The following is an 11,444-nucleotide window of genomic DNA, read 5'->3' on the forward strand; positions in this document are numbered from 1 at the left end:
GTCACAGCCCTGCCCGGCGGCCCGACGCCTCCCCCCCCGCCGCCCCCCAACAACAGCAAGCGCATTGGCAGGATGGGGGTGTCTCTGCAGGACAGGGGGGGCCGGGGCCCCCCTCCGTCGGCCGCGGTGCCCGTGCCCGCCACGCTGCCCTTCTGCAAGCAGGTGGAGAGCCGGCTGACTATCAGCGCACAGTCCACCCACAACCAAGGTTATTATTGTTTTGGATTTTTTTTAATGCCTTTCAGGCCTAGGATTATTTTAAGCTTTTACTATTGAAAAATAGCAGATATACAAGCTCACAGCACGGCCGCGCTGCTTAATAATACGTTCGAAAGCACAAGGACTAGTGGTGGTTTAAAGCCCCTATCAGAGTCGGTACCGCAGATAAGAGCTATCCACCGCGGTGTAGTCTTTTTGAGTCATAAAACTACAACGTTACGTCATTCCTCGCGGTGAAGAGCTTTCCACCGCGAGTCCCGACACATCTCTCTGTTTTTGAGCGGTGGTTACACCGTCTCCTATACGTGGCCGTGTGTGTATGCATGTGTGCGTGTCTGTATGTAGCCTGAAGTACCTTTTTTCACCACACATGTTAAGGGAGGGGCGCTGTTGTTCAGGCCAGGCCAGACACACACACACACACACACACACACACACACACACACACACCCACAGGCACCCCCCCCCCCCCCCCCCCCCCCCCACGACCACCGCTCAGTTCACACGGGTGTGATTTTTACTATCAGACAGATAGGCTCTTCACCCCGTTCACTGATTGGTCGACCTGGACCAGTCAGTCATGGTGAATAGGACTTCACCATGACTGACTATGATGGCCTCCACTTATTTTCTGACTTGAGGTGGAAAGCATTCCACCTAAAGTTTGCGGTGGATAGCTCTACACCCTGGACTCTGATAGAGGCTTAACAAGCCGATTCACGCTTTGGCCTATTACTCTTACTCGTCAACGCAAAATAGCAAAACATTTTGAGCATGTAGATCTGCCATTTTATCATATAATTTTAGCTGTTTTTGAAGATTTGTGACAAAGGCTAAAACTAAACTATGATTTTAATTCGTTTTATAGTTCTTTTGTAAACCCAATGCAGTTTCAGTTAGTTACTGTGTTGTGTGGTAAAGTTATTTTGTTGTTGTTAGTTTGTGTGTTAACTATACTAACCCTGAACCCATTCAACCGTTGCAGGAGTAGTGGGGAGTCACCTTTCGGCCAACGTTCGTCCCGGAGCGGTGGGCGGTCCGGGCGCCAAGCCGGGCCCGCGGCTCCCGCCGCCGCCTCACTTCGCGGGGTTCAACCCGGGATTTGGTGCCCCCAGGTTGTCCAGTGGGGGGATGGAGCCCCCGCCACGCTTCCAGCCGCCCGTCTCTCCTCACCCGCCTCCCCCGTCCCACCCCCCTGTGTCTCCTCACCTGCCGCCGCCGTTTCACCTTCCCATGACGCCGCCCTTCGTCCCGCATCACAAACCGGGCGGGGTCGGTAAACCGCTGGGCCCCAAGCCTCCCCCGCCAACGTCCAAACCTCCAGTGCCAGCGGCCAAGCCCAGCTATGGAGGCAGCACCACCAGCCTACAGTAAGTTGGTGTCACTTACAAGTAGTCAACATACACATACATACAAACAAACAGAGAGAGAGAGAGAGAGAGAGAGAGAGAGAGAGCTGGGAGTTCAAAATGTTTAAGCTAGATAAGATTTGGATTTGGGCTGATTAAAAACAAAAATATTCAATCTATGATTATAGAATTACTGTATGTCAACAAACATTACTGCAAAATAAATCCAAATCTGATCCACACAAATCATTTTTGCTTGTTGTGTGTGATAGGCACTGAGAGAAGATCTGGCCGCGATTATAGAACTCGGCGATGCCTTCCCGAGCGTTTCTAGATATCTAGCACGTGCGTGCGTGCGTGCGTGCGTGCGAGGGAAACAGAATGAAAATCATTTGCGTCCTGCCTCGTTGCACGCACGTATCATGGCCATGGGAAGCTTTCACGTTTTTGTTGGACATTGGAATAAAAACAAAGGTTGGCTAACTGTTACCCCCGCGACCCGATTCCGGATAAGCGGTTGAAGATGAAGATGTCTCTGGTCTAGGTCACATCCTGGTGATGTATCTTGCAGTGTGTGATCCCTCGTCGCCGATCAATCTTATAGTGTGAAAACCACAACGATATTATGACAGCCGATTTCAAGAAAGACACTCTTGGAGTGTGAAATACTCTAACGATCTGATGACTCCCCGACACTCCAATATCGTACAGCGTGTTCGAGCCCTAAAGCAGTGGTTCCCAAACTTTTTAGCTTGAGACCCAAAAGAGAAATTATAGATGTTTGCCCGGGACCCAAACTAGTGAAAACAGCAGATCTACAAGTTCATGACGCTTCACTTCGCGGTGAAAGCTTGTAGATCGGCTATTTTCACCACATCTTAAACATTTATGGAAATTCTGTGATTTCTTCATGAATTTTGTTTTTAACTAAAAAATAGCTTTTTTGGGAATGTTTTTTGAAATATTTTTGAATGATAATTAAAAAAACTAAATGTAGGATACAACTGTTTGGGAAACAGTGAGCTAAAGTGTGAGTTGCACCCCTCCCCCTCTTGCAGTGTCTTGAGACAGGAGGGGGAGGGGTGTCAATCCTGACTCACACAATGGCTTCTTCCACCATGCCTCTGCCCATGCTGATACCACAATGCATCATGGGTACAGGATTCTAATTCCAAAAAACTAAGTATTCTAGTCAAACTGTAGCTTATTTCTTCCAAACTAGCATCAACTGTGTTACAATAATACATTTATATAGTAGTGTGTTGTGTGGGTGAGTATAACACGTTGTAGTGACTATAAACGTCAGTGTGACTGCTATGAGTGTCAGTCATTTCCTCCATGTTTTCATGTACAACTCATACTTACCTGGCAGGGGAGACACCATGATCATGAAGGTGGTTCACCCAGGTTGAGGCTCAGCCATTGCACTCCGGCTGAGCTGATATACTTGCGAATTCCCCAAATGTGGGAATCTCGACTGCATAATTTGTGGTAGTGGGGGACTGCGTTCGCGCTCTCCCCTGATTTAACTGTGAAAAAGAAATAATACTGAAAGTTCATTGAAATGTGTTCATTGTTAGGTAACAAGACATGTATAATAGCTTCTCACATGGCCCTCTTCTAGCGCCACCATGAGGCCGATTCTTGCAAAACATTTTTGGACACTACTCCTACAGATTTTGCCCTAAAATCACGCAAATCGCTACACTGTATGTCTACTACACTCATTTCATCAACATGGATCTGTCCCATAGAGCGCCACCATCAGGCCGATTTTTTCAAACACATTTTTGGACACTGCTCCTACACATTTTGGCCTAAATCACACAACTCGGTACACAGTATGTCTACACTTATCTCATCAACATGGATCTGTCCCATATAGAGCCACCATCTGGACGATTTTTGAAAAACAAATTTTTGGACCCTGCTCCTACAGATTTTGCCCTAAAATCACGCAAACCGGTACACAGTATCTCTACAGTCATGTAATCAAAACACATCTGGCCCATCTAGTGCCACCATCAGGACGATTTTGGAAAAACACATTTTTGGCCTATTTGTGGAGATAAGCGACCAACGGTCGCTCATCTCCCGATTAGGGAGTCTTACTGGTAAATTTAACAGGTTATAATCTGGGCTCCACATCCTCCTGGTGGGGGCTCCTCACTGGAAGGTGAGTCAGTAGGATACAACAGCAGTGACACAGAAATGTGTGTGGGAAGTAATTGATTAGCATAAGATCTAAATTGGAGAGAAAAAGAGGGTAAAAATATTATTGGCTACTCTTAAATTATAGTTTTTTTTTAAGAAAAAGAAAAAAACAGCTATTAGGCTACTAACTAACTTAGCTATTATCATTGTTCAACCCTTGCCAAGTGTTTTGTTGTGTTTTGTTGCTCAACTTTAATGCTGCATTCAAGTTCAGGAGAGAAAAGAAAAGGCAATTCTCTTGAATGCTGCCTTCGGGTATAGCATGGAAAGAGGGGCATTTGCATTTCTTTCACCATAGTAAAAACTGCATGCATGGTCTGGAGAGGGCACTTTTTACAGACGGATAAAAGGGAAGGAGCTCAAGCCCCCTTTGATGTCTATGTGTGCATGTTTTTTTTTTTTACGAAAATGTATATCTCTTCAAAATGTGTCAAAATACGTTGAAAATAGCAAAACTTGTAGATCTGCTATTTCCGAATAGCAGCTCACATACGTCAATACAAAAGTGATGATCGCGTACCACGTCAGTTATGTGGTATGCACCACATACAATACACACCATAATATACAAGTAAACATTACATTTGTCAACTCTGTGCTTTAACCCATTTAGGCCTGAACACAATATGACGCAATATTTTATGCTTTAAATATAAAAAATAGCAGATATACAAGCTCACAGCGCGGCACCGAGTGCCGCGCTGCGAGCTTGTAGATCTGCTATTTTTTTTAAATCGTGAAAATTTGAATTTTGACCCGATTCTATAAGTGTCTTTTGAAACCTTCTAAGATTTTTTGAAAAACCTATGTTTCTATATGTCAGCAATCTTGCCAGCCATCGTCAAAGAAAAGGTCCTTTTCACTTAACTGGAGCTCAGTTAGTCTGTTCTTGAGAAACTACTATGTCAGTGGTTCTCAAACATTTTCATGTGAAGGACCCCCAAAATGATATTTATTTGGCCACGGACCCCCATTTCAAAATATCTAGTTCCAGGGACCACCCAGAAGCAAAATTTTAGTTACAAAGTTCCGTTTGAAAATACATATATTAAAAGATTTGCACACATTTTCACGATTTAAAAAAAATAGCAGATCTACAAGCTCGCAGCGCGGCACTCGGTGCCGCGCTGTGAGCTTGTATATCTGCTATTTTTCACTGGTTAAAGCATTCGATAATTCTAGGTCTAAATGGGTTAATGAATTATTACCGTACACAGATAACTATATCAAAGCACGTGTTTTCTTCAGACGAGCATCCCCTGAGGGACAGAGCTTCCGAACGCTGGGGGACGAGGACAAGAAGAAACCCAAATCCAAACTCAGCGGGGAGGAAGACTCCGATGATGACTATGAAAATGTAGGTAACACTCAAGGGCGTCACGGGGGGGGGGGGGGGGAGGGGGGGGAGGGTGGGCAGTGGGACTGGGTTACTAGGGCCCAAGGTGGAGGGGCCTTAATTATTTTATATACCGGTACTTTAGCTATTGAAAAATAGCAGATATACAAGCTGCACTGCAAGCTTGTTGATCTGCTATTATAAGTCGTGAAAATGTGTACAAATCTTTGAATATCAGCGAACATTTGTAACTCAAATTTTTCTTCTGGGGGGTCCCTGGAACTACATTTTTTGAGATGGGGGTCCGTGGCCAAATACATATCATTTTGGGGGTCCTTCATATGAAGAAGTTTGAGCACCATTGACATAGAAACCTTTTTTTTTTTTTTTAAACCTTAGAAGGATTTGAAATATTCAAATTTTCATGACTTTTTCAAAAATAGCAGATCTACAAGCTCACAGCGCGGCACTCGTGCCGCGCTGTGAGCTTGTATATCTGCTATTTTTCAATAGTTAAAGTACCCAGGGCCCAGAATGTGATGCGACACCCATGGTAACACTACTCTAATATTGAGGTGACTGATACTGGTGTTTGTGTGCAGTAAACTCCTCAGTGTTCACGTATGCATGTGTAACTCTGAGAGTTTAGATATGTGACATGTTTCACGTTTGGTTAGATCTGTTTTCACATTCATAAACTCTCAGCATTAAATGAACATTGAGGATTTGACAGGGTGGGTTCCTGTCAGATATCGGATTTGAGCGAGACCATGGCTGTGTCCAATAGTGTTCACTGTATAGTGAGTATGCCATTTGTAGTGGTATCTGATTGTATAGTGATAATTATTATACACTATACAGTGGACTTATCACACAATACATCACAAAACATTGAGTACAGACCTTATGTAACTGTACCATCATGCATTGTACTATACAAAATGCAAACGTGTGTGTGTGTGCGTGCGTGTGCGCGCACGTGTGCGTGTGTGTGTGTGTGTGTGTGTGTGTGTGTGTGTGCATGCGTGTTATTCATATTTTTGTGAAAAATGTTTAGACCAAGGCACTCTTGGGGGAAAGTTAAAAAGCCTTTATTTCAGGGCTAATGCATTGCAAGAATATTAAAAAATGCATTGCGGCACATTATGCCTTCTTCAGGGTGACTAAGCAAAAATGCAGAACAAACGTGGCTTTTATAGGAAACAGGACATGACATCACAAGCTCAAGCTTGTCAATTCATATTTTTGTATTTTATTTACTACTATTATTATTTTATCGGCAGGTCCACCTACCAGAATCTGTGTTCATCGACACAACTGACACTGGCGATGTTGAAAGGTAACACTTTATTTCATTTATTGACAATAGTCCCTTGACAACGACCTAGACCCAGGATATACAACAGTGGTGTAAAGTAACTAAATGTTGTACTTTTACTCCAGTACATGTATTTGAGCACATTAGTTACTAGTTACTTTGCAGATTTTTTCAACATATATTAACTACTTTAGCTCTATATATATTTTGGCCATTTGAAAATAGCCGATCAACCCATTGTGAGCTTGTAGATCTGCTCTTTTCTAAAGATTTTTATACATTTGAAATTTCTGAAATGGAATCTTCTGCACAATGAATACTTTCTACTTTTGGTACTTTAGGTACATTTTGGTACCAATACTTTTGTAGTTTTACTTAATTAGATTTTGAATACTGGACTTCTACTTTTAACTGAGTATCTGCATTGCAGTATTGATACTTTTACTTAAAGTTTTACTATGTAACTTTTTTTATAAAACAAATCTTAAAATTGTCCTAACTGTTAAATCGCTAAAGTTTTAGAACACCCACTCCGTTATTTTCAGCTTCTGAAGCCTTCTCTTTATATGTTTTCTATGAGCCGTGAGGGGGGGAGAATTTCGCGCCATGATTACGTAATCTGCATCATCTGTATACGTTGTGTATACGTTGCCCAATCACATCGCCGATCATGCACACATGGTACACTACCGGCCAATGCAGCGCATCTTGAAGTGGGGTCGCCATATTTGTAGTCGCCCGTGTGTCTCTTTACTCAAAAGGTAATTCTCGCCTACCAGGCAGGGTGAAATAGTCCGTTTCTCCGGAATGCCTGAACGCACAGGAACCAGGGACCCCTCTAAAGATAGCTCTCGGCGTTGTGGAGGCAGACGCGGGGGTGTGAAGGTACGAAAAACGGGCGAAAGACGCGAACGCGACCGCGGTTTGCTATATGGCTACTGACCACTAGTTGAGAATCTTACACAGTATAGCTTTAAGTAAAGAATGTGAGTACTTTTCCCACCACTGTACAATAGCTGAGTATGTAACTGTATGATGATGATGATGATGATGATGATGATGATGATGTCCTCCAGGTTGTTCCTAAAGTGTCCCAACTCTCCGCGGGACGGCTTGTATGGCATCAGGAAAGGCACTAGAACACCCAAGGTAATATTCTACTCTACTCTATTACAGAAGGGGTCCTCATTGTTTTCCAGGCCAAAGACCCCTTAGGTTAGAGATATATGAAGCAGGGACCCCCCCACCTACATTTATTGTAATGATATTGTGTTGCTATTGTGCTAAACAATATCATAGATTTCATAGATGGCGTTTCTATATCAGTTAGATTCATGATAAATATTCATTCACTCAATACATTGTAAACTTGACCGTTGGCTCTGTTCTTGGTCTGCTCATTTTTCACACTTTACTTAACCTCTTCACCAAAAATTGCTGATCTGAGCTTGTAGATCTGCCATTTTCGGCTGCTGTTCCACCAGAATAGGGATGCTAGGGTTCATGTGAAAATAAAAAAAAAGACCTTAAGTTGCTCCCCTCCTGTAGCAACTCTGAGGACCCCTAGGGGTCCCGGACCCCCTTTTGAAGATCCATGGTATAGTTATGAAGTTTGAGCGGTAATGCAACATCAATAAAACCTATTTTTTCACTCTGTGTTTACCAGGTGTTAGTTGTCTGGGATGAGAGTCTGGGAAAATCTAGAAACTACAGAATGTTTCAGGAGGTAAGAAACAGAATTACATACAGTATATCTACACACACACACACACACACACACACACACACACACACACACACACACACACACACACACACAGCACCTTCAGTGTACTACAACACATTGGAGTCCCCTACACCGTGTCCCTCTCTGCTTTCCTAACACTTCATTAGACACAAATCTAAACAGCATGAGGTACCAGACATATGGGCTTAAAGGAAAATCTCATCACATCAATATGGGCTGGATTCACTTCATTGGGGGGAAATTGTTCAAGAGGTGATGAATAACTGTAAATGCATAATGTGCACCAGCAGGGACATGCAGAGAATGTTAAGAGAGGCAGGGGCTGAGATTTCTAAAACAGCCTTTTGGTGAAAATATCGAAAATAGCAGACCTCCAAGCTCACAACACGTCGCAGAGCTTGGTGGTCGGCTATTTTCGGTACTTGATACCAAACTAAACTAAGCATTCACGTTCAGGAGAGGCAATTCTCTTGAATGCTGCCTTCAGGTATGGCATGGAAAGAGGGGCATTTGCATTTCTTTCACCATAGTAAAAACTGCATTGGTGGTGTGGAGGGGGCACTTTTTACAGACGAGTAAAGGGGCAGGGTCTATGTGTGCACGGGCCTGTGCACCAGTGACAAGGTCATAGTTGAATGACGACCGTGCAGGGTTCCCACTAGTGATGCGCGGATAGGCTTCTGAAGTCATCCGAATCCATCCGCGCAAATTCATTATCCGCCCATTATCCAACCGCATTAATTATATCATCCAATTTATAAATCCGCACCATCCTCATCCGCAACTTCAAAAGTATTATTATTATTATTACCCTTATTATTAGGCTAATATTATTTTCTGGTGTTCTGCTGTTAGTTTTCTTAGTTGTGCGATCACAGAAATGCATTGATCTAGCCTACGGAATGTCTCCGTTCGTCTTTTTTTCTTTCTTTTTTTTTTTTTTGGAGTCGGTGCTGTGCGTCGATGCAGACCAACCAGACATGCAGGCAGACAGAGTCAGACACACAAGAGAAAGAGAGAGCGAGGGAGAGAGCGAAAGCGAGAGGAACAAACACAACTTAGTGGGAAGTTTAACTTACCTACTGTACAGTAGACTACTTTACAATATGGACTATGGAGAGATTCACTTTTAAGCGCAGCGCAACAAGAGGTAATGATGAGTGCGACGATGCATGCCGTGATGCCGTTTAAGTGGACACAGCTGTTTAGTTTTATCATGGACTGCACATTGCCTCATGAAAAATGATGGTTACTTTACAAAGTATACAAAATAACACACACTAACACAGACACAAGCATACCTAGATATTAGGCCATAATTTATTTCCTGCATTATTTCATCCGCGGATATCCGAAATTAATTAATAATTATATTTGATTGATCCAAATCCGACTGCACCGCGGATCACCGCGGTCCACCGCGGCTAAAACCGCTATCCGCGCATCTCTAGTTCCCACACATTTTTACCAATTAATTTCCAAAACTTTATATAGCATATATAACAATAATTCAGCTCAATAACAAGTCGCTTACTCCTATGCGCAATGCCCAAAGACAGGTAGTGTATGGCTGTGGTTCTCAACCTTTTCAGGCTGTGACCCCCGAAATAATCATATTTTAACTGATGAGCACTAAGAGTTGAGGAATTTTGTATAACACGTTTCTATTGTGAAAATAGCAGATCTACATGCTCACAACGCCTCGCAGCGCGAGGCGTTGTGAGCATGTAGATCGGCTATTTTCACAATTTCTGCCTCTAATATTTGACAATTTGGCCAATGTTTAATTTGTCATTTCAGAGGTATTAACAAAATCAATAACCAAAGACAATGCATAGCTATTTTTTCCAGGACCTTCCAGGACCCTTGATCAATTCCAAAACTTTTCCAGTACTGGAAAAACATTTTTCTAATTTCAAAATATTTCCAGGAATTTCATGACCGTGGGAACCCTGACCGTGTCTTTTGTGGTGTCGTTACAGGAGGAGGAGGTGTTTCTGGACGGTGACTTCAGGTTCCCATCTCTGGACGCGCTGGTTGAACACTACCACAGCCACCCTCTGCCCAACCACGGATCCCTCTGTTTACAGCAGCCTTATGGATACACACAGCCTTATCTAAAGCCTAGGTGACCCCCCCGAACCCTGCACCGCACAATCCTGGGAGTCCTTCTAACTCTGAGAGTGTATACATGTAATCAAATGGTCCATTTGGTTACACGGTCTCAGAGTTACAAAGGGATTCAATAAATGGATAAATTAAAGATTTTGCTGTGCGGCTATGAACATTCTCCATCCTGTCACGGATCACTCGGCCAGTAACCGGAAGATTGTTTTTGTGAAGGAAAAAAACTGAACAAACTAAGCTACTCGCTTTTTTGTATTTTTGTACATTTGCACTTCGAAGACAGAGAAGAAGGAACCAGCATTGAATCTATGATGAACACATTCCTCGTGTGAACAAGGCAAGCCATAAAACGTTGTAAACACTTTAATTTTAGCTTTAGGGGCGGCAGTGGCTCAGGGGTAGAGAAACCGTCATTATAACATGGAGGGTTCCAGAAGGGTTCCCAGTTCGATCCCGGGCTCCTCAAGAGTTAGTGTCGAAGAGTCCTTGAGCAAGACTCTGAACCCCTAGTTGCTCCCGGTGAGCAGGTTGGTGCCTTGCATGGTTTCCTCTGCCATCGGTGTATGTGTGTGTGTGTGTGTGTGTGTGTGTGTGTGTGTGTGTGTGTGTGTGCGTGTGTGTGTGTGTGTGTGTGTGTGTGTGTGTGTGTGTGTGTGTGTGTGTGTGTGTGTGTGTGTGTGTGTGTGTGTGTGTGTGTGTGTGTGTGTGTGTGTGTGTGGGTGAATGTAATGCACAATCTATGTAAAGTGCCTTGGATAAAGGTGCTATATAAATGCACAATTTACCATTTAGTTCATACTGACCTTTTGACAAGTGTCGCTCAGTAAGAAAACGGAAAGAAGTGGAAACCATCTCTCAGTAGGACATATTGTGCATGTGCGGTAGTTGGCCACACATACAGTAGATGCTGTAACATCAAACTCATGACTATGACATTACTGCCATGCATGCTGTGCGGTGTCTGACCACAGGGGGGTGCTGTGATGCCAAATGACGGCAAAATGAATGGAGTGTTAGTGGGATGGACCAAACTGAAGACTGAAGCACTTTGAAAGCACCTGATTAAATAAGGACATGCTATATGTGACTGACAGAGCTCAAAGAAACAATTACTGATAGAGGAATGTCATTTAC

At 43.4% G+C, this 11,444-nt stretch overlaps 1 protein-coding gene across 1 annotated transcript in view; it reads left to right on the forward strand.

Moving 5' to 3' along the window:
• LOC308299101 (SH3 domain-binding protein 2-like) overlaps positions 1-10,315 on the forward strand; it is a gene marked incomplete at both ends in the record, with an annotated part of 45,583 nt that extends 35,268 nt beyond the window's left edge. The window contains 7 exons of the mRNA XM_080742825.1: positions 8-208; positions 1,205-1,589; positions 5,031-5,139; positions 6,402-6,457; positions 7,513-7,585; positions 8,103-8,162; positions 10,166-10,315. Of these exons, the coding sequence (XP_080598951.1) occupies positions 8-208; positions 1,205-1,589; positions 5,031-5,139; positions 6,402-6,457; positions 7,513-7,585; positions 8,103-8,162; positions 10,166-10,315 (1,034 nt within the window). The remainder of the gene's footprint in view (positions 1-7; positions 209-1,204; positions 1,590-5,030; positions 5,140-6,401; positions 6,458-7,512; positions 7,586-8,102; positions 8,163-10,165) is intronic.
• Between the last annotated feature and the right edge of the window lie 1,129 nt (positions 10,316-11,444).

The sequence above is a fragment of the Nannobrachium achirus genome (assembly GCF_963921795.1).
Source record: "Nannobrachium achirus genome assembly, chromosome: 15".
Lineage (NCBI taxonomy): Eukaryota > Metazoa > Chordata > Actinopteri > Myctophiformes > Myctophidae > Nannobrachium > Nannobrachium achirus.